The 24,346-nt window shown below is 44.0% G+C and overlaps 1 protein-coding gene across 1 annotated transcript in view; it reads right to left on the minus strand.

Moving 5' to 3' along the window:
• parp4 (poly (ADP-ribose) polymerase family, member 4) overlaps positions 1–24,346 on the minus strand; it is a 260,543-nt gene that overhangs the window by 217,170 nt on the left and 19,027 nt on the right. Inside the window, 5 exon segments of the mRNA XM_038818701.1 lie at positions 359–493; positions 12,570–12,728; positions 15,960–16,055; positions 20,481–20,559; positions 22,531–22,597. Coding sequence (XP_038674629.1) covers positions 359–493; positions 12,570–12,728; positions 15,960–16,055; positions 20,481–20,559; positions 22,531–22,597 — 536 coding nt within the window.

Below are 24,346 nucleotides of genomic sequence, written 5' to 3' on the forward strand. Positions count from 1 at the left end.
AACCTGCACACCTTTGGACTGTGGGAGGAAACCGGAGCACCTGGAGGAAACCCACGCAAACGCGTGGAGAATGTGCAAACTCCACACGAATTCCAACGCCGGGATCAAACATGGGACTTTGGCATCGTGAGGCAGCAGAGCTAACCACTGCACCACCGTGCTGCCCTACAGGAGTGGTCATTGACCTAACCAAGTATACCTAATATAAAACAAACACAAGACCGATTGCTGTGCCTCATTGCTGCTCGATGGTGATTAGCTCTTGGTTGTACAGCTCAAAAATCATATTATGCAGTGCACTTGTCCAAAGAGTTATATTCTACTGGCTCCTTAAAAGCAAAACAAAAATGTATCTTACATCATTGAGAGTGATGGAGGTTGGATTGATCAACTGATCTTCTAAATGGCCCTGAGCTTCTGCCCACACCATTTCCACGAAGACTCCAACTTCATTAGAAATTCTGCTGGTATTCAGGGCTCCCTCGATTATAAGCTGTTGTCAGGAAAAATGAAAAATAAATTAGAATAGTCATCCCCCAAAAGGAGTAAAATCGAAGCAGACAGCTTGCTTGTTATGTCCAGCTTGACAGTCTGCACAGATTTCAAAAAGGTCATGCTTGACCAATCTTACTAAATTCTTTGAAGCATCTGAAAGAGTAGACAAGGGTCATGCAATAGATGTAATATATTTGGATTTGCAAAAGGTCTTCATTAAGATAATACAGAGTTGGCTCATGACTAAGGTCCTAGCACATGGGAGTGGGGGACAAGTAGCTGAAAACGAGATAACTAGTACACAGACTTCAAAATAGGATTAAATGCAGTTACTCAGAGAGAGTAGGTGGGATGTCATGTTTCAAAGGGATTGGTGCTGAAACCACTAGTGTTCATTAATTACATAAACAATTTGGACTTGGGAGTCATAAGTACAATATCAAAATTTGAAGAGGACACCCAGGGCACGGGGTGTTGGAAGGAACATATGGTTCGTACTAAGAAGACTGCACCAAAACATGGATCAACATTAGTAAACTTTTTGAATGGTGTATAATCGATAAACAATCCATCCCAGAGCTGAAGGGGTTGGATTACGAGGAGAGGTTGAGTAGACCGGGACTGTACTCGTTGGAATTTAGAATTTAGATGGTGTTCGGGCCGGAAAGTGCAGCTGAGTCCACAAAAGATCAGCCATGATCTCATTGAATGGCGGGGGCAGGCTTGAGGGCCAGATGGCCTACTACTGCTCCTAATTCTTATGTTCTAACAAACACCCATATAGATAAATTGAAGGCGGTGGATTTTGGTAGGTAGATTAAGAAGGTCATATCCTTTTTGGAAAATAATAGACCAACCAGGGTAATGGAGCAAAGAGACTTTAGTGCATCTGCGAAACTGAGAGCTACCTGGATAGCACATTCAGAGAGTTGATCACAGCACAGCTAAAGGATCTGGAGGCAGAGAGAAAATAGTTGACCGCTGGGCAGCCCAAAAGAACTATGCAGGTAGTGCAGGAGTTCACTGGGTTCTCGCTCAGAAAACATTTTTCTGATTTGGAAGCGGGTGAGGGTGCTGCTTTCTCACAGTATTATAGCCATAGTCAGGTTGGAGGCATCACGAGCAACTCGGCTGTACAAGAGAGGAGGAAGAAGAGAAGAGCAATAGTGATAGGGGATTCGTTAGTTTGGAACATTTCTGTCGTCACAAACCAGGATGGTTTGTTGCCTTCCTGGTTCCAGGGTCAGGATGTCACAGAGCGTTTGCAGGATATTCTTCTGGGGGTGAACAGTCAGAGATCATGGTCCACATTTGCACCAATGACTTAGGTGCATTCAGAATTTATGTTGCTGGACAGAACATTAGCAAGGAAAATCTCAAATGTAGTCATCTCTGGATTATTGTCAGTACCACATGATAGTGAGTATAGAAATAGGAGGATAAGGCAGATAATACGTGACTGGAAAACTGGTGCAGGAGGTAGGGCTTTAGATTCCTGGGACAAGCTCTGGGGGAGAAAGCATCTGTACAAGTCAGACGGTTGCACCTGACCAGAGCTGGGACTGGATTCCTTGAGGGGCGTTTTGCCAGTGCTGTCAGGAGGGCTTTAAACGAATGTAGCAGGAGTGTAGGAACCAAGAGGAAATATTAGGGAGGAATACCAGGATGTACAAAATACTGGGAGGTATAGAAAGCATTAGTAAAGAAAATAGTAAGTTAATAAATTAAGTCGGAGTAAGGGACAAAGTATGACATCTAAATCAGGGTTACTATACATTTATGTGAATGCACGAAGTATAATAGATTGGGGAGTTACAGATGCAGATTGCATTGTGGAAATGAGCTGGATTCTCCGCAGCCCCGCGCCAAAATCGCGTTCGTCGCAGGGAGGAGAATTAATGTTCCCGACCAAAATGGGCCTGGCGCCACTCCGGCGATTCTCCAGCCCCCGGAGAATCAATCGACCACAAAATATGCTGCGTGGCTGGGGGGCCATTGCCAGAGGACCTCCCAGCGATACTCCGATCCTTACTGGTCGAGTTCCCGACGGCGTGGAACTAATGTGGTTATGGTCGGTCGGGACTCAGTCCGCGGCCACCCCGATGGGGGTGGGGGGGGGGGGGGGGGGGGGGAGGATCAAGCCAAAGCTGCGTGAAGCTCCCCGGGTCCCTGCTAGCCACCTGCACATAAGTGAATAGCTATTTTTTTTTGCAGGAAACTGAGGAGTGAAATACCAGCGTTTTTACGCCGGCGTGGAGATATAGCCCCATTTTTGGAGAATCTAGCCCAGGGGTGGGCAAACTACGGCCCGCGGGCCGCATGCGGCCCGCCAAAGGTCTTTATGCGGCCCACCAAGATCAAGTCATAAAAGGGCCTGTTCTGTGCTGTATTGTTCTATGTTCTATTTTCTATATGAGGCGCCCAGAATCATAACCGGGTGAAGCGCCATTTTTGAAAAGTAGAGAAAAAGAGGGCTAAAGGCAGGATGCCGCCGGGGGAAGCGCTGAGGTATATGCCGCACGCTAATTGGTTACAACCGGGACTATTAATTAATATACTATGCGGCCCTTTAAAATTGTGAATTTCTGAATGTGGCCCTTGCACGGAAAAGTTTGCCCACCCCTGATCTAGCCCATGATGTTGTGACCTGGCTCAATGTTGTCATAGCCCCAGCAATTACAGGACAATCAATTTTACATCTGTGGTGGGCAAACATATGGAAACAATTATTCAGGACAGTATTTGCAGTCATATGAAAAATGTGGATTGATCAAGAAGAGACAGCATGGATTTTTAAAGGAGAAACTGGGTTTAAGTAACTTCCTGGAGCTTTTTTTGAGGAGACAACAGTGTGGATCTGGTGTAAATGGACTTTTAGAAGGTATTCACAACAGCCTTGAGAGAAAAGTTATACCTTATGGAATAAAAGGGGCACTAGCAATGTGGATACAAAACTGGCTGAATAATAAGCAGAGGACAATGGTCAACTTTTCGGGTTAGAAGAAAGTTTGTGGCGGTATTCCTCAAACATTTGCGTTTCCTGATGTCTATTAATGATTTAGATCTTGGCATGAAGGGGACAATTTTAAATTTTGCAGATGACGCAAAACTTGGAAGTATTGAAAATTATGAAGAGGTCCGTGTTGAACTTAAAGAGTACATAAACAACTTGGTGGAGAGGACAGGAAGGTGGCAGATGCATGATGGTAGGAAGAACACAGAGAAAATACAAAACAAAGGGTAAAGTTCTTAAAGGGGTGTGGGAGCAGAAGGACTTAGGTTTTTATGGGTATAGATCATTGAAGGTGGCAGGACAGGTGGAGGGAGCAGTTAATAAAGCATATAGTATTTTGAGCTTATTATAGGGGCACAGAGTAAGTACATAGAGTACAAGAGCAAGGAGGTTATGCTGAACTATGCATTTCTCTTTTCAATATATATTTCTCTTGAAAGGGTGTGTGAGATGTGAGCATGAGGGTGAGAATCACCGGTTATCCTGTTCCAGCAAAAAACCATATTGAGTCGATTATGTAAAATGTGTTCTATGCGCAGTATTACTCCTTTCTTTTATTATGTGCTGTAATCCTTGTGGTCCTGGGAAGGGAGTGATTTTTGGAAACCCCTTATCTCCTTTATAATGAAGATGAGTTGAAGTATGGCAAGGTGATGTGTGGTTGGTTGGTTGGTGTGGAATTAGACAATAGGGTTAGTTAAATCCTTACTGAGGTTGAGGAGTACTGGGTTACTTCTGTCTTTTGCGTGAGTTTGGAGTGTTTTTTGGGGGTCCTTTTTTTTTCCTCTTAGAGCTATTCGAAAAGGAGGAATTGAGTGGCGGCACACTTTAGTCAATCCTTGACTGATTTGTTGAAGAAAGAGATTGCCTCTACATTGCTGGAGCTCTTCCCTCACGTGGGGGTAGGTTTAATGGGGGAGTTAGACACCCTCTTTCAAGTCGTCTTATACGGCAGTTTCCTGATTTCTTCCATGTTGTGGTTGGGGTTTCCATGTGGAAGCAGTGTTTTTGTCTCTGTTGAGTTGGGGGGGTTTGTGGTGGTGATGCACTGCTCTGGGTGTGGTTGGTAAGGTGCAGGATTGGCTGGCGGGTAGGTTTTGGGATGTGCTAGAGGTCCTTGATCCTGTGTTTCAGAGTGTGCTGGGCTAAGCGCCAGGTCCGGTGCTGTGGTTGGTATCCTTTTGCCCTCTGGAGCTTGGGATGCCCATTTTCGAAGGCACTTATTAAAGGACAGCTGGGTCTTGCTTCTTTTGTGCACGGGGGCTTGGGGTTGAGCAGTGCCCTGCATTTTGGCTGAGATCCTGTTGTCCCCCGAATGGTCAAGGCACTTTCCTGTTTGAATGAGCAGGTTGTTCTGTTCTACATCAATGATTGTTGGGCGTGTACCGGGGGAAATACGGAGCCATGATGGGTCTTGACTCTTTTTTATCCTGTGATCCACTCTTGATAGTTCTGGTTCTTCCTTTTTGTTTTCTTGGGAGGTGTTGACGGCACTGATCATATTCCATTCATGTTGCTGCGGGTCCTCTCTGTATAAATGCGTGGAATGACATTGATTCTGTGCTGGACCTGAGATTGGGGTTATGTTATATCGTCATATATATGTAACTGGGGCTCATGTTTCTTAGTTGTATGTTGCCTTTTATTTTAGGAGTAAGTACAAAGAGTCCGTGATTGATACCTGCATGGGTGCAGCTGGGTCTGATATCCAAGGAGAGGAGGTTGTGGTGTTTCATCGGTGCCTCTGGCGCTGCTAAATTGGAGGGAAATGTGTATTCATGCATGTCTGAACATAGTGCGAAAAACGTATCATGAACTCTTGTCACAACTGTGAGCATTTGCTGCGTGGGAAGGTGGCCACCATTTTACCATGTTCTCATGGCCTTATCCTGTTTCTCCCTTGTACTGTGGCTGAACTTAGAAGAGGCATCAAGTTATGTTTAATGATTGTATTGAGCTCATTATACTGCTGTTCTTTTGTCCCCCTCATTGCCGAGTCCTTTTTTTCTTTCTGTGCTGTATCATTTTAGTGGTTTTGTTGCATTGTTTGTTAAAATGTAATACCTCGATAAATATATATTTTTATAAAGTGTGTGTGTGTTAATGGGACCATTGTAGTTTAGTACTTTGTAATCAGTAGCAATCTTAAAACCTGTGCAATTAGGGTAAAGGGGGAGTAAAGGCATATTGCATCATAATCCAATTCTTTCATGTTTCATGTTCTTTTCTTATTATTAAAACGAATTAGCGGTCCTGTAACTCTATTCCTCCACACTTTTATTAAAACAAAGTTACAGTCTTTTGAGCCAGGGTTCCATTCTGGGATCTTTTCACCCAGTTATAACATTAACTGGGTTTGTAACACAGGGATGACAGTTAAGAGGATAGATTCAAGTGATTGGGAGAATTCTTGAAGAGAAGATGACAAAGAGGATATTATATTCAAAATCATGAGGGGGCTGGACAGTGAGAGGGAGAAATTGTTCTCGCTCATAACAAGAGGGGCTGGTTTAGCTCACTCGGCTAAATCGCTGGCTTTTAAAAAAGCAGACCAAGCAGGCCAGCAGCACGGTTCGATTCCTGTACCAGCCTCCCCGGACAGGCACCAGAATGTGGCGACTAGGGGCTTTTCACAGTAACTTCATTGAAGCCTACTCGTGACAATAAGCGATTTTCATTTCATTTCATTTCAAGAGGGAAGAACAAGAGGGCACAGATTTAAAGCGATTTGCAAAAGAAACAAATGTGATTAGAGAAACAAACCTTTTCACACGATTGATTTAGGCCAAGAATGCTCTGCCTGGAAGTGTGGTGGAGTTAGGTGCAATTGAGGCATTTATAATAATAATCTTTATTATCACAAGTAGGCTTACATTAATGAAGTTACTGTTAATGAAGTTACCTCAATGAAGTTACTGTTAAAATCCCCTAGTCACCACACTCTGGTACCTGTTTGGGTACACAGAGGGAGAATTCATAATGTCCAAATTACCTAACAGCATGTCTTTCAGGACGTGTGGGGGGAAACCGGAGCACCCGGAGAAAACCCACGCAGACACGGGTAGAACGTGCGGACTCCGCACAGACAGTGACCCAAGCCTGGAATTGAACCTAGGACCCTGGTGCTGTGAAGCAAGAGTGCCACTGTGGTGCCCAAGGCATTAGATAATTGTTTGAATAGAAACAAGGGAATAGCAATATGTTATGATGGTCGTTTGGAAAGCTGTGCAGACACAATAGAGCAAATAAACCTACGAGCAGAGATTAAACAATTTGGGCTTACACTCGCTGGAGTTTAGAAGGATGAGAGGGGATCTGATCGAGGTGTATAAAATACTAAAACGGACTGATAAAGATAAAGTAAACGTAGACCAAATGTTCCCCTTTGTGGGGCAATCTAGAACGAGAGGTCACAAATATAGGTTGAGAGGCGGTAATTTAGAACTGAGATGAGGAGGCACTACTTCTCGCAGAGGGAGGTGAATTTGTGGAACTCGCTGCCCCATAGTGCAGTGGAATTGGAATCAATAAATGGTTTTTAAAAAGCGATATATAAAACGGATTAAAGAAATATGGGCAACAGGTGGGGAGGTGCATTTGAGACCAGGAAGAGATCAACCATGATCTGATTGAATGGCGGAGCAGGCTCGTAGGGCTGAATTGCCTACTTCTGTTCCTAATACCTATTCTACCAAAATTTAGTTGCAGAACAGGTTGTTCCAACATGGGTGTATTATTGCATTCAGTCTTACAGAATAGAAATTGGCCATTCTGTGTCAGCACTTTGATAGGACAACTCACCAGGTTAGTTCCTCCGGCCTTTAACTTTTTCCTTTCCCCCAAATATTTATCTACCTCTTTTATTGGAAAAAAAATTATAGATTTTACTTCTGTCAATTTCTAGTAAGACATTTCATGTCCTTATAACTCTATATAAAATGCTTTTGCCTAGCCTCTTGGTTCGCTTGGTTATGAATTTAAACTGATGCCATGAAGTGGGAATAGTTTTTCACTAAAGACCTCAGTAAATTCCTCCGAACAAAGCTTTATTTAAACTTTGTTGTTTACTGTAAAAAGAATTTGAAAGTCTAATTTCCGAACCACTTTAGTGAATCTATTCTTCACCGTATTCATTGCCTTGACATTCCTCTTTCTTAATGCAATGCAGCCAAAATTGGGCTCAAATGTTCCAACTACAGCTTAATGAGTGGTTTTAGCGTAACTTCTGTGCTTTGTACACCGTGCTTCTATTTATAAAGTAGTGGATCAAATAGTTGACAATGGATTTACTCATAACTGGTGTATTTAAGATAGCAATAAGATAGCATCAAGTTATTAAACAGTGCATATTCCCCCATTAAGTATTAATATTTTTAACCAATTCCATTTACTTTATCAGATTAAAACACATAAATAAATGGTCAAAGAAAGAAGTTGAGGAAGAGGTGTACTTATAATAATCATAATCTTTATTATTGTCACAAGTGGTCTCACATCAGCACTGCAGTGAAGTTACTGTGAAAAGCCCCTCGTCGCCACACTCTGGCGCCTCCTCGGGTACACAGAGGAAGAATTCAGAATGTCCAATTCACCTAACAAGCGCGTCTTTCGATACTTGTGGGAGGAAACAGGAGCACCCGGAATAAACGCACGCAGACACGGGGAGAACGAGCAGACGTCGCACAGACAGTGACCCAAGTCGGAATTGAACCTGGGACCCTGGTGCTGTGAAGCAACAGTGCTAACCACTGTGCTACTGTGCCGCCCACTTTAAATCATCAGGAAATTCTATTGTTGATACAAGGGACAGAGAATGGCAATACTTTTTTCACTTTGCTGCCATTTTGGCAAAAAATGCATTTATGCACATAAATAAGGGGCTGGATTCTACGATTTTGAGGCTCTGTCTCCACGCTGGTGTGGGAACGGTGGCATTTTACAACTGAATATTCGGGCAAAATCCTCCCTTTGGCTGGGGGCTAGCAGCCGAGCAGCATAGAGCACCTGGCTCTAGCTGCCGACACGGCCCAAAGAATTACCAGGTGTGTGGCCGCACATGCGCACGGTGGTGGCCTGCAGTAGCTGCACTGTCCAACACGGCGCCGGCCGCTTGCGGACTAGGTCTGCGAAATAGTGTCCTCTCTTTGGCCGGCTCGCGTGCCCTGGACCAACCCCCAACAGTGCCCCCTGCCCGCAGAACGGCCCTCCCCCGACTGTGGCGGCGCTGGACTGAGTTTGCCGCCGCCACGCCGAGTTCCCGATGGATGATACCACACGTGACCAATGCCATCGGGAACTCAGCCGTTCGGGGGCGGAGCATTAGGGGTGGGCCTCAGGCAATATCCTCAGGCTGTTGATATGTACGCCGCTTTGGAGGGTGGAGCATCACGAAATAGCACCGCCCCCGATTTGGTGGTAAACGGGTATTCTCCGGCTGATCGTCGAACGCGATTTCGGCATCGCCGACTGGAGAATCCTGCCTCATATCTCTGCTGAAGTGGAGTGGGAGAAGCCCCAAGGAAATCAACCTCCATTATTCGTACTCCCCTGTTTGTCTGTGTTTGGGCCAGCACAAATTCCAGAGATGAAAGGTTGTGCAACTACACTGCCAGTCTAATCTATTATGCTTACAGAGCTTTAGCTAAGTGTTCAAAATCGCTTTCTTTCACAGCATATGTCCAGTAAAGTGCAAAAGGTAAAATACCAGCCCAATTCTCACTGAAAAAGTGTCCTTTATTGTACAAATTCCAGAAGAATGCAGTCAACGTTATTAGCTGCATTGAAATTCCAATAGTAGCATTACATGCAACAGCTGGTCAGAAGTGCAGAAATGAAAAATATTGTTTGCTACAATAAGCCAAACTGAGATCTGTAAATTATCCATTTCATCTTTAGGTTAGTGCAATCAGATGTTATATTACTGTTTATTTCACAGCCTTCAGACAAAACCGTTGCCAAACTGCTAAACTGTGTGTACTTCTGTCCACACAAGATGTGCAGGTTAGGCTGGGGTTACAGGAATAGAGTGGGGGAGAGGGCCGAGGTAGGGTGCTCTTTCAGAGGGTCAGTGCAGACTTGATGGGCTGAATGGCCCCTTCTGCACTGTAGGAATTCCATAATTCTATGCTCCATTTAAATACTGAATGTACCTGCTCATGCAAAACATTTTAAGGAGATCACACATTGATGTGCTTGGCCAGCTTTTTCAATGATGTTTTAAAGGAAACATTGCTACAGAAGATATACAAATTCACAGACTCTCACTGCACAAGAGGGAATTTGGTCAATTGGGTCTTTGAGGGCTCTTTGAAAATTCACTGTATTCTTTTGCTCTTCCCCAGAACCCTGAAAATGCTCCTCTTTTTAAGTATATAGTTAATTCCCTTTTGAAAGTTGTCATTTAATCTGCAACACATCCTATCTATCACCCAGCTATGGAACTTAATAATTGAGCTGGACTGTAATATTCAGGAATATGTTACGGACAGGAGGGGGTCAGTTCAAATGGTACTGTTTGCTTCTTACCATCTGTCCGTAAGCAGAGGATGTTTTGAATTAGTTTGCTCTAAAAAGTAAGCAGTGGTATATTTTTTTCCAACCCCATCATTTTTGAGATACAATTTTACTAATAATTCACAGCAAACTTGGATTAGGATTAACTCAGAAGGTTAGTCGATATCACAGATTCAAAATCTAGGAAAGGCATATCTGCAATGTCCCACTCTGCATTCACACAGTAAGAGACAGGGGGAAATAGAGAAAAGGCAGGTTAACAGTACAAGGGCCACAGAAAAACGGAATATTGATTCACAGGAGTTCAAGATCCCAAAGTCAGAGTCCAATCAACTCTGATTGACGTTTAGAATTCAGCTGACTGGAGACCGCTGTTGTAAAATTGATCAATTGGTTCTGTAGGCATTGATATGGTTGAGGACCCTGGGTCTGTACTCATTGGAGTTAGAAGGATGAGGGGAGATCTTATTGAAACTTACAGGATACTGCGTGGCCTGGATAGAGTGGACGTGGAGAGGATGTTCCCACTTGTAGGAAAAACTAGAAGCAGAGACACAATCTCAGACTAAAGAGATGATCCTTTAAAACAGAGGACGAATTTCTTCAGCCAGAGGGTGGTGAATCTGTGGAACTCTTTGCCGCAGAAGGCTGTGGAAGTGAAATCACTGAGTGTCTTTAAGACAGAGATAGATAGGTTTTTGATCAATAAGGGGATCAGGCGTTTTGGGGAGAAGGCAGGAGAATGGGGTTGAGAAAAATATCAGCCATGATTGAATGGCGGAGCAGACTCGATGGGCCGAGTGGCCTAATTCTGCTCCTACATCTTATGGTCTTATGGTACTTCCAGCAGTCAGGTTAGATTGGCCGATTGTTCTAGAGCCAGCTTCTTTGTGGTTTGACAGTGGGATGGTCAAACAGCAAACTGGATGTGCAGCCCCAAAATGTAATATTAAACTGTTCAAAGGGCCAGATTCTCGGGTCATGTGACCTTCCTCCTCCACAATGACTTCAAAATGGATGTTTATTCAGTGTTTGGAATTGGCTTTGTCTTCAGGACTTACAATGTTTCAACTATTATGGATTGAAAGGGGTGCAATTTATGATGAGGGTCTGGCATTTGGGAAGCCACTATCTCAGCAGGCCCATTGACTTCACTCGCAAGGTTGGCTTATCAAATTAAAATAATCCCAGGTTGTCTGTTTTTTGTTCCTTACACATAACAAAGTGTGACATTCCCAAAACTGAGAGGGGAATGCTTTTGTTCTGGAGACTGCGGGGGATAACTCCCGGACAGAGGGTCAACCATCTTCATAGAATTCCTACAATGCAAAAGGAGGCCATTCGACCCATTGTGTCTACACCGGCCCTCTGAAATAGTATTCCACCCAAGTTCCCTCCCCCACTCTATCCCAATAACCCCTTAACCTAACATCCACCTAACCTGTACATCTTTGCACCGAGAGGAGACCGGAGGAAACCCACGCAGACACATTGAGAACGTGCAAACTCCACACAGACAGTCACCCAAGGCTGGAATTGAACCCAGGTCCCTGGCACTGTGAGGCAGCAGTGTTGGGGTCTCATTCGATTCACTGTATTCATTACCAACTTTGATGATGGAATAGAAAGCCACAAATCCAAATATCCCAATAATATTAGGATATATAACCTGAGGTATAGAACATCAGATTTAGAAAGATAATAGTGAGTTTGATAAGAACCCTGACTCAAACTCTACATTTACAGTTCATTCAGTTCCGGTCACCATATGACAGGAGCGTCACCCTGGCAGACACAGATCCAGCGCTAGGTAGGGAGTGGATAGGTAAGAAAGGTATATGTTATACAAGGTTTGGCAATCTGGGTTGCTAAGGGACACTGAGGAAATGTTTACATCAGAGACAAAAGACTATTGGAGACCTTTTTAATGTGGTTATGATTTTAATAAGTATATGCAAGCTAAGCCAGAATAAATTAATGGACATAGACACCAACTTTGTACTCCGAAGTGCTTGGAACAGACCACCCAAGGAGTTAGGAGAGGTGGATAATTCTTGCAAATTCAATAGGGAGTTAAGACTTTTCTTTGGCAAAAGAAGCGATTGAAAGACATTTTATGAATTTTGGGATTTGCCAGATAGAATGCTCAAGTCCTTTCTCAACCTGTACATATTTGTGCTCAAATGAGACATAATGCTGCTTTCAGTATTCTTCACCAGGCAGGACTTTTAAAAAATAAATATAGAGTACCCAATTCATTTTTTCCAATTAAGGGGCAATTTAGCGTGGCCAATTCCACCTAGCCTGCACGTCTTTGGGTTGTGGGGGTGAAACCCATGCAAACATGGGGAGAATGTGCAAACTCCACACATGGACAGTGACCCAGAGCCGGGATTGAACCTGGGACATCGACGCCATGAGGCAACAGTGCTAACCACTGTGCCACCATGCTGCCCCTCACCAGGCAGGACTGATACATACACATAATGCTGTAAGTCATAATGTTCAGAGAACATCCAGATTCTTATGATGTAAGCACTATACTGACCTGTTGCAACTTCTCAGAAGTTAAGTGCAGCACAGCAGACAGTTCATTAAGTTTCATTGTGAATTCCTGCGCCACTAGTTTCTTTATACACCAGTCGTAGGCTTCTTCAGCTTCCTCAGCAATCGAGGTGAAAACAAACTTTTTCTGATGCTGCTGGCTCTAGTGTATACAAATTAGCATTTGTTTCATTTTAACAAACAGATTTAATTTGCCACATGTACGTCAATAAGATTTAGTTACGCGACAAGTTTATTATTTTATTAGTTCACAGATTAGACCTCAAGTTAAAAACAAGATATTTTATGAAGTAAATATTATAGTACATACAGTAAAACATTTGATAAATATCAGCTAAATTAGGCATGAAAAGTTACGCAAAATTTTATTTCCATGTTGGGGAGGGGTTGAAAACAAAAAAAAAAAACAACATCATTGCAGTTCCTATAACAACACCTAAAGGCCAAAGGTCTCATTAGTTTCTCTCGGGACTGGATTGTAGTTATTCAAAACATGTAATGGATCCCTGTGTCTATTCGGAACCCTGGATATCTGTTATCCCTTCTCCGTTCCCAAATAACAGAGGTCATGTCTGTGCTTTTTTGCAAAGTCCACTTGTACTTTATTTGTCAGCTGTAGTGCCCATCGGTAAATTAATTTTCAATACAACATTAAGAGAATTCCGACTAGCCTTTTAGTAAGCCAGTCAGATTGATTGTCTTTAAAGAATACAGTGGTTGAGTTTTAAAATACAGATCGTGGTAATTCTTCAAATCATAATACACAGAATAACACAATTAAGTGATTTAAACAAAAGAAAGATGGCAATAGCAAAAGCAAGCAGCAAAGACATAGGTTTCAGGAAAAGAGAGAGAGAAAGAGAGAGAGTGATTCCAGAATGAATTTTTCCATCCCAGTAAATTATTCTTAAAGAGATTATTATCTTAAGGTCTCGCCTTCTTTTCACCTCTGATTGGTTTTAACTAATTTTAGTTCACTCAATTCGGCCAAACGGTCTGTCCATCAATTTCATAGAATTTACAGTGCAGAAGGAGGCCATTCGGCCCATTGAGTCTGCACCGGCTCTTGGAAAGAGCACCCCACTTAAGCCCATACCTCCACCCTATCCCCATAACCCAGTAACCCCACCTAACCTAAGGGCAATTAATCATGGCCAATCCACCTGACCCTGCAAATCTTTGGACTGTGGGAGGAGACCGGAGCACCCGGAGGAAACCCACGCAGACATGGGGAGAATGTACAGACTCCGCACAGACAGTGACCCAAGCCAGGAATCGAACCTGGGACCCTGGAGCTGTGAAGCAACTGTGCTAACCACTATGCTACCGTGCAGCCCAGAGATATATGTATTTAAATTTTCCCATACCATCGCTTGCCAATTTTCGTTCAGAAAGTATCTCTTGACTGCCTGTTTCCATAGAGACGAAACTACCAGTTCTTACTGTATAACAATGGGCCTTTTAGCTAGTTGGCGTCATTGTTCTTACAGTCTCAAGTAATTCTCAAGCAGCTTGCAAAATGTTCCCAGCTATACGGCTTCCTTTACTCTCATGGTTAATACGATTATAGTTAATTATTCTTAATGAGTTCTCATTTAAACCTCTCATATCTGACTAGAAAAGTCAATTTCTATCAACATGGCAGTAATTATTTCCCCCTCATTCTTCATCAATCATTTCCCTGCAGCCACTGTTCAAGTCCACACAGCTCCCTCACAAAAAGTGTGTCAGTGTGGAGGACAGATTGCCCCACAACAGCCCATCATTTGAGGGAGAATATTTTTTTCTGATTGTATCAGTTTCATTTTATTTACAGCACTATGATGCGCTTTTTCTGCTTTGAAGATGCCATATAAATTCAAGTTACTATTATTATCTAAAAAGTGAATGTTATCCCCAGTAAGCAATATATTGAACATAAAATAATGCATGATTATTTCAGCATTCTTTTTAGAAGTTTCAGCAGTACATCTCTTAATCATGATGGGAAATCGGCACACGTTGCTCTGGTGGACAGTGTTTCAGGGGCTACCAGGGTACGAGCACAAAAAATTGCTGCTTTGTGACAATGTGGAAGACCTGTATGAATTTTATGGAGAGAATAAATATTTGCAACAAACCAAATTGTTTGTTTGATCTCTAGTCCACAATAGCCAATTATTACAGCTTGTGGCCGGGATTCTCCGAGCCGGCGCCAGGTCGGAGAATCGCCGGTGATGCGGGAAATTCCTGCCACGCCGCCGGGACTGATTCTCCGGCGACTGGAGAATCGGAGCTAATCGCTCCCGCGCAGAGACGCGGCGGTCCCCGTGGCAATTCTCCGCGGTCCACCAGCCGAATTCCCGCTGCCGTGGTTCCAACCTGGTACCACCTGGCGGGAGCTCGGACCCGCAGCCGCGGCGGCCGTCCTGGTGTGAGGGGGTCGGGGTGATGAAACTCCGGGGGGGGGGAGGGGGCTCCACGGCGTCCAGGCCCGCGATCTGGTGGGAACCTACCTCCTTCCGCACGGGCCCGTTGTAGGGCTCCGCCATGTTGCGTGACGCGGAAACGGCCATTACGCACATGTGCCGGCTCAGAGACGGACCCATGCCGGCAGTGCAGGGCCGCGTATCGGTGCCAGAGCTGTGTGAAGCACTCCAGCGCCGTGCTGGCCCCCTGAGGGCCGCTGAATTGCTGGGCCAGGAGGCCCGTTGATGCTGGCATGCACCTCTCCGGTGTTTACGCCGGTGTAAACACTTGGCCAGGGTATTTCTCGAGTATTTACCCGGCCAGGTTATTTCTAGAGTAATCTTTAGGTTGGTCTAAAATTCCAAGATGCCAATGGGTTAGTTTCATAAATTGCATTATTGGAGATCAAGTTGCAGAGACCCAAAATGCTAGGTCTATACGAAGAAATATTTTGCTCAACTAACAATATCTCTTAACACACAGGACACATGATACTAATTTTCATTTTATGGTTAGGAAACATTTTTTATTGCAAATATTTATTCTCTCCATAAAATTCACATAGTTCTTCCTGATCATTGGTCACGATGGAATGAGTAGTGAGCTGTAAAATCTACAGCAAAATATAGTCATTTACCCTATTCTTTCTGTTAAGGAGTTTTCACGGTACGTGGAATTTATTAGCATTTATTGGGCTTAAGTAGGGTGCTCTTTCCAAGGGCCGGTGCAGACTTCATAGGCTGAATGGCCTCTGTCTGCTGTAAACTCTTTGATTCTATGAACTAGATATACTAGATATTCATTTTTAGCAACTTTTTTAGTGTATAAATAACCACAACAAAATGATAAGAACACCCACGACGGAGTTGATGGATTGGCAGTGTTTACTGAAAAACTCACACATTCACATAACAAAGTTACTGACCTGTTCAAAGTGAGAAGATATTCGAAAAGGAAACTTGCCATTTTTCTGAGAAACTTGCAATTCAAGCACCACTATTGCACCAACTCCATTTTCATTCTAATAGAAAATGTGAGACATTGTTAGTAAAGAAATGGTTTGGTTGGACAAAGCTAAACATTGGGTATTGGTTCAACTTACTATTTTGATGTTCAGAGTGCGCTGAAGGGTACGCATACCTGCATGAACTACATATAATGTTGTTTGAGTCTTTTCATGTTAATATTCATTATATGTAGCATGTCTAGTCAAATAATCATCCTTGCACTTCATTAATGATGGGTAATGCACAAGTAACAAAGTGGAAACAAATGCTGATCATTCAACATAAAACTGGACGAAGATAAAAGAAATTGTATCTTCAATATAAAAGTTGAAATATGTGTGTGCAAGGTGTCTTATAGGTTTACTGTTTGGAAGAACCTCCAGCTTCCACAATCTATCAAACCATAGAATGATACAGTACAGAAGAGGTCCTTCACCCCATCAAGCCTGCACTGACCAAAAACACAACTCTATTCTACACTAATCCCACTTCACAGCACTTGGCCCATAGCCTTGAATGCGACGACATTTCAAGTGTTCATCCGAATACTTTCAAAGATGGAGGTTTCCTGACTCCATTACTTTCCCAGGCAGTGCATTCCAGATTCCCACCATCCTCTGGGTGAAAAAACTTTTCCTCAAATTCCCTCTAAACGTTTCACCATAAAATCATGTCCCCTCGTTATTGACCATTCAACTAAGGGAAACAGCTGCTTTCAATCCATGTCCCTCAATCAGGTCTCCTCTCAGCCTTTCTGCTCCAAAGAAACAACCCGAGCTTATCCAGTGTCTCTTCATAGCTAAAATGCTCCATCCCAGGCAACATTCTCATGAATCTCCTCTGCACTCTCTCTAGTGCAGTCACATCTTTCCTACAGTGTGGTGACCAGAACTGAAAACAGTACTCCAGTTGTGGCCTAACCAAAGTCCAGTACAACACCTACATAACCTCCCTACTTATAATCTATGCCATGAATGACAAAGGCAAGTGTCCAGTATGCCACCTTACCAACCCTATTAACCTGTCCTATTGCCTTCAGGGATCTATGGATAAGCAGCCCAAGCTCCCCTGTTCCTCTGAGCTTCCTTGTGTCCAGCCATTCATTGAGTATTCCCTGTCGTGTTATTCCTTCCAAAGTGAATCTCCTCACAATTTTCAGGGTTAATTTTCATCTGCCATTGAGCCACTTATCTGTCTATATCCTCCTGTAACCTAAGACCTTCTGCTTCACTGTCAACCATCCGGCCAACCTTCGTGTCATCTGCAAACTTACTCATCATCCCCACCCCCCCCCCACATTTTCTTCTCCATCGTTTAGATATATCACAAACAATAAGGGAGCCAGCACTGATCCCTGTGGTACGCCACTGGGCACTGGCCTCCAGTCACACACACAGTTTCTACCAATACCCTCTGTCTCCTATCACTAAGCCAATTTTGGATCCAACTTGCCACATTACCCTGGGATCCCCCTGTAATGTGCTTTTACATTCTTTATATGTCTCCCATATGGGACCTTGTCAAAGGCTTTGCTGATAAACTATATCAGCATTTTATATATTTTACTGCATTTGTATTTACCAATTGATACACTTTTTTTGTCATGGTGGAAAGACACTTCAAAGGAATCCTGACCAATCTTCCAGATAACAATGCCAGTGAGATAATGTAAACAATGCTACAGTTGGTTTTTCATTTTGATCAGTGCACACAGCCCATGCCCTAAACCACCACTGAAATGTAGGCTGTACCCTACAGTAAATTCCTGAAGTTACTTTGTTCATGATCTGTAACCTGCTCCACAGCAGTGTAAAAACAGGTATAATGTTTGCACGACAAATATATTTATAACAACAATAATAATCTTTGTTAGTATCACAAGTAAGCTTATATTAACACTGCAATGAAGTTACTGTGAAATTCCCAAGTGTTGCACTACAGCGCCTGTTTGGGTATACTGATGGAGAATTCAGAATGTTCAATTCACCTAACAAGCACGTCATTTGGGGCTTGATGGAGGAAACCGGAGCACCTGGAGGAAATCCACACAAACATGGGAGAACATGCAGACTCCGCACAGGTAGTGTCCCAAGCCACGAATCAAGCCCAGTCCCTGGCGCTGTGAAGCATCAGTAATCTAATAAACCCCATTTTTGTATGGTATGGTGGTACATATTATGCTCCTTGATTCTCAGAGGCTGCAAATAATGATAAAAAAACAGCAATTAGAGCTGAATTTTATTTAACATAGGAGCACCCCTCTCTCCCGAGCTTCATTGAATGGCCTCATCAACAGTGGCCCAAATATCCCAGAGAACCTTTTATAGAACTCTACTGGGTACCCATCCGGCCCCGGGGCTTTACCCGACTGCATGGCCTTCAGCCCCTCCGCAGTCTCTTTGATCCCGATCAGGGCCCCCAGCCCTTCTACCAGCTCCCCGTCCATCTTTGTGAAATTCAGGCCCCCTAGGAAGTGTCTCATCCCCCTCCGGCCCAGGTGGGGGTTCCGAGCCGTAGAGCCTATTATAAAACTCCTTAAAACGCCTTATTCACCCCTGCTGAGTCTCCCACCAGATTCCCGTCTCCATCCTTTACTTTCCCTGCCTCCCTGGCTGCCTCCCTCTTTCTAAGCTGCTGTGCAAGCATTCTGCTGGCCTTCTCCCCATTCTCATAGATCGACTCCCTCGCCTTCCTCAGCTGCTCTACTGCCCTTCCTGTGGTTAACAAGCCGAACTCCACCTATTACCTCCGCCGTTCCCTTAGCAGTCCTGCCTCTGGGGTCTCCGCATACCTATCGACCTGTAGTATCTCCTTTACCAGTCGGTCCGTCTCTGCCCTATCCACCTTCTCCCTGTGGGCCCGTATCGAGATCAGCTCCCCTCGAATCACCACCTTCAATGCCTCCCAGACCACCGCAGCCGAAACTTCTCCCGCGTCGTTGACCTCCAGGCAGTTCTGAATACATTTCAATAACCGCCTGCACACTTCTTCGTCAGCTAAAGGTCCCACGTCTAATCTCCAGTCCAGGCGCTGGTTACTGTCTTTACTAACCTGTAGGTCAACCCAGTGCGGGGCATGGTTTGAGATTGTGATCGCCGAGTACCCCGCGTCCACTACCCCCGTCAGTAGAGTCCTGCTCAGAATAAAAAAATCAATCTGGGAGTACACTTTATGCACACCGATCTGAACCAGGGTCAATAACTGTGTTGAAGTCCTCTCCCGTGACCAGCTTATGTGAATCCAGGTCCGGTATCTTCCCCAGCATCCTCTTTATAAACTCCACATCGTCCCAGTTTGGCACATACACATTTACCAGTACCACCTGCACCCCCTCCAATTTCCCACTGACCATAATGTACTGGCCTCCCACATCTGAAACTATCAGCTGCTCCGCTGACAGCTGGGTCGACAACCAGAGGTCCGGTCCTCTGCCACGCTTATTTCCGGTGCAGCTTCAGCCCAAGCTATCTCTGTCCTTCTGTTTCTGCCTTTACAAGCACTTCTAGTCCTCCTCTCCATGCACCGATGTGGGAGTCCAGTACACAATTGCCTCTGTCATCGACTTTTCAAATCAAGTCCCGTAAAAATTCGGAGGAAATGGTCCAAAAGTCCGACCCAAGCGGGGGCCACCAAATGTGCGATTTACTCCTTCATAGCCGTCAGCAGAAGTCCCCGGAATAAAATTTAAGTCTTAAACAGCTCTCTCTTTCCCTTGTGATGTACCATTTGCAAAAAATGTTGTCCCTCGATTATGCTATTTCAGCTTTGATCAAGGTGCCTGGAGATGGCCATTTCTTATTTTCTTTCCTTCATTAGTTTAGTCCCCTTCTCTGTTCTCTGCACACTGCAAAGATGTGTTTTAGCAGATGGTTACATGTTTTTAAAAAAATTTAGAGTGCCCAATTATTTTTTTCAAATTACGGGGCAATTTAGCATGGCCAATCCACCTACCCTGCACATCTTTGGGTTGCGGAGGTGAGACCACGCAGACACGGGGAGAATGTGCAAACTCCACATGAACAGCGACCCGGGGCTGGGATTGAACCAGAGTCTTTGGCACCGTGAGACAGCAGTGCTAACAACTGCACCACTGTGCTGCACCTTGGTTACATGTTGTAACCTGTGTCACTGTCTGCATGCTGTAAAACACATACCAGAACTGTTTGCTTTTAGCAGCTCACTTCAGACATTTTCAATCAACCGGAGATTGACTGAACAGGCTACAGTCATTACTTTATCGTGCCCCAAGTAATCAACCCAATGTTATTCAAATGATTCTAAACTCCAAAGCATTTTAGTCCACACTGTAGCCTTTGATTTGTATGGACTGTGAAGTACGTACTACCTATATAAATTTGTCTATCACTCCCAGCCAATAAAGGATCTGTGAACAAAAAGTCAGCATAGAACAAAATGAGGTGAACTAATTGGTTGCAAACCTTTTCCAAAATGGAATACTTCACCACCTCAAAATCTGGTGGAAAAGGAGGAATATTGCTATCTTGTGCAGATATAAATCTGTGAAGAAAAACACAAACATTGGATTACCTTTGCAGTACATGAACAATGAATATTTACTGATTAATTACTGTGCGTTATTAAAATTAATATTAAATAATGTAGCGATGTAGTACATTGAAATACTTGCACATAGGAGGACAGAAGGATTTAATCCAGATTCACAATTGTCCCAAAGTGCTTTACTGATTTCAGCTGTAAATTGCAGGAAAGCTTTTAGGTTTCCTCCATTCTGTTCTTGGTATTTTTTTATTCTGGTTTTTCAGATTTCATTTCATTGCAAACGTTACATCGTCAGAAATGGCCAAAACATGTATTCACAATACTTTACATACATTGTGGTTCAGGCAGTAATTTGCCAGCAATCTGTCTCTTACGGTTATCTTCTCTTCTGCCTGTCCTGAGTTCGTCTTTGGGTGCATTTGTCTGCGCCCCCCCTTCTCTTCCTCCACGTCCTTCTTCCGATCCACGGATGGTGAACTTTATCTTCTCCAGCCTGAGAAATTGCTGGACAGGTCTGATCGCCAGCCGAGCAGGAATCTCTGGCGGGCGATCAGAGAGGCAAAGGCTAGGGCGTTAGCCGTCTCCCATGAAGAGCTCTGTCTGCTCTTTATTTTTTAAATATAAATTTAAAGTATCCAATTCATTTTTTTTCCAGTTAACGGGAAATTTAGTGTGGCCAATCCACGTACACTGCATAACTTTGGGTTTTGGAGGTGAGACTCATGCAGACACGGGAATAATGTGCAGAGTCCACATGGATGGTGACCCGGGACCTGGATCGAACCCGGGTCCTCTGTGCCATGAGGCAACAGTGCTAACCACTGTGGCACCATGCCGCCCGAGCTCTGGCTGCTCTGATACTCCAAAGCCTGCCACTCATGGGCTCGGCTGCACCCTCACTCCCACGACCCTGGACATGGCCTCAAAGAAGGACATCCAGTACCCTACAGGTCTGGGGCAAGACCAGAACATGTGGGTGTGGTTGGCTGGGCCTCCCTGGCACTGTTCACATTGGTTCTCCACATCCGGGAAGAACCTGCTCATGCATGTTCTGGTTAGGTGTTCCCTGTGCACCACTTTTAGTTGCGTTAGGCTCATCCCTGCCCACATGGAGGTGAAGTTTATCCTGTGCAGTACTTCGATTCGGAGCCCTCCCCCTATTTCACTGCCGAGTTCTTCCTCCCACTTTTTCTTTGTCTTGTCCAGGAGTGAGCACACCTCACAGTTCTCCGCACAATTCCCCTCCCCTAACTCGCCCGCGTTCAGTAATCTTTCTAGCAGTGACTGTCCTGGAATCTGGGGTACGTTGTTGTTTCCTTTCGGAGGACGTTTTTGACCTGCGTGTACCTTGGGTCGTTCCCTCTCAGGAGCTGGAACGTCTCCGTGATTCCCCCAGGGTGCTATTCTACTATCCGTGTACATGTCCCTAACCGTTAGTGACCACTCGTCCTGTCTCCATCTTTTGAAGGAGGCGCCCATTGTTGCGGGAGTGAACCTGTGTTTATTGCAGATGGGAGCCATGTTGGAGATTTCGGTTAGTCCGGAGGGCTGTCTCATTTGATTCCACGATCAGAATATGGCTACTACCGTGGGGCTTTTTGAGTATCTGGCTGGGGAATGGGAAAGCGGTTGTGGCTAGTGCTTGGAGGGATGTCCCTGCACGGGAACTCTCCTTCATCGTCATCCACTCCCTGTCTCCCCTCGGATACCTCTCCACCCCTTTGCCGCTCTGAGGGCGATCGCCAGTGGCTCGATTGCTTTCTTGGACATTACTTAGTGGTTAATTGTGCTGTAACACCAATAGAGACTGATGGACAGTTGAGAGCATACCATTTGCTTATTTTTGGAAAGGGATGGCACACACCAGCCATAAAAAGAGCTTAAAAGGAAGAATAAATAACTTACTTAAAATTACAGTTGGTAAATAATGATGTGATACTATATATTATTAATAAGAATCTAAGATACCTGAAGTTTTCTGCATTGTCTTGGATCTCCTCTTGAGGAATTTCAATGTTTTTTTCCATCTCTGTTGCTGTTAATGTAAATTTTTTGAGAAAAACATTAATAACTCTGCATTTTCAGAAACATAAAGGAAGAATTTTCATTTAAAAAGTGGTTTCACATCTTCAAGGGACGCCATTCAGAGTTTAGCGGCTTTTTGGGTGAGATCCAGTCCTGAGTTTGTCATTTTTGGGGGATTTGGGAAGTTTCTCACCAGTCAATCCCACATGGCCAGATCGGCTCCTTGGAGCGCCATTTTGAAAGGGTGCCCCAATCTCAAAGTGAGCTTGAGGGACCCCACACTCCCCCCACTCATGGACAAAGAAACATAGAAACTAGAAGTAGGACGACCTTCGGCCCTTTGAGCCTGCTCCGCCATTCGTTATGATCATGGCTGATCATCAAATTCAATACCCTGATCCTGCTTTCCCCCCATATCCCTTTAGCCCCAAGAGGTACATTGAATTCCTTCTTGAAATTAAACAACGATTTGGCCGCAACTACTTTCTGTGGTAGAGAATTCCACAGATTCACCACTCTCTGGGTGAAGAAATTTCTCCTCACCTCAGTTCTAACAGGCTTACCCTTATCCTCAAACTATGACCTCTAGTTCCCACCATCAGGAACATTCTTTCTGAATCTACTCTGACTAATCCTGTTAGAATTTTCTATGTTTCTATGATATCTCCTCTCACTCTTCCAACTCCAATGAATATAATCCTAACCGATTTAGTCCCGCAATCCCAGGAATCAGCCTGGTAAACCTTCGGTGCACTGCTTCCATAGCAAGAACATCCTTCTTCAGATAAGGACACCAAAACTGCACACAATATTCCAGGTGTGGCCTCACCAATGGCCTATACAATTGGAGTAAAACATCGCCATTCCTATACTCAAATTATCTCGCTATGAAGACCAAACATATATTAGCCTTCTTTATTGCCTGCAGTACCTGCGCACTTGCTTTCAACAACAGATGCACGAGGACACCAAGGTCTAGCTGAATATCCACCTCTCTCAATTTATACCCATTCAAATAATAATGTGCCTTCCTATTTTTGCTTCTGAAGCGGATAACCTCACATTTATCCACATTATACTGCCTCTGTCCATCCACTCAGCCTCTCCAAATCCTGCTGAAGCACCTCTGCATCCTCCTCACAGTTCACTCTCCCACTCAACTTTGTACCATCTGCAAATTTGGAGATAATATATTTAGTTCCCTCGTCCAAATCATTAATATATAATGTGAACAGTTGGGGTCCTAGCACAGATCCCTGCAGTACCCCACTAGTCACTGCCCACATTCATTCCAACATTTTGCTTCCTGCATGCTAAGCAACTTTCTATCTATCTCAAGACACTACCTGCAATCCCATGCACTCTCACTTTACATATTAATCTGCTATGTGAGACCTTGTCGAAAGTCTTCTGAAAGTCTAAATAAATCACATTCACTGGTCAACTCTAATAGGTACATCTTTAAAGAGTTCTAGTAACTTTGTCAAGCATGATTTTCCTTTAGTAAATCCATGCTGACTTTGTCTGATTACACTACTACTTTTCAAATGCTGTGCTGTGAAATCCTTGATAATTTACTCCAGCAACTTCCCTACTTCAGATGTTAGGCTCACTTGTCGATAGTTCCCGGTTTTATCTTTGCCTCCCTTTTTGAATAGTGGATTACATTCGCTACCCAGAAATGTTTTGGAAAATACCACCAATGGGTCTACTATTTCTCAGGCCACTTGAAATGAAAATCGCTTATTGTCACGAGTAG

Source organism: Scyliorhinus canicula, chromosome 14, assembly GCF_902713615.1.
Source record: "Scyliorhinus canicula chromosome 14, sScyCan1.1, whole genome shotgun sequence".
Taxonomy (NCBI): domain Eukaryota; kingdom Metazoa; phylum Chordata; class Chondrichthyes; order Carcharhiniformes; family Scyliorhinidae; genus Scyliorhinus; species Scyliorhinus canicula.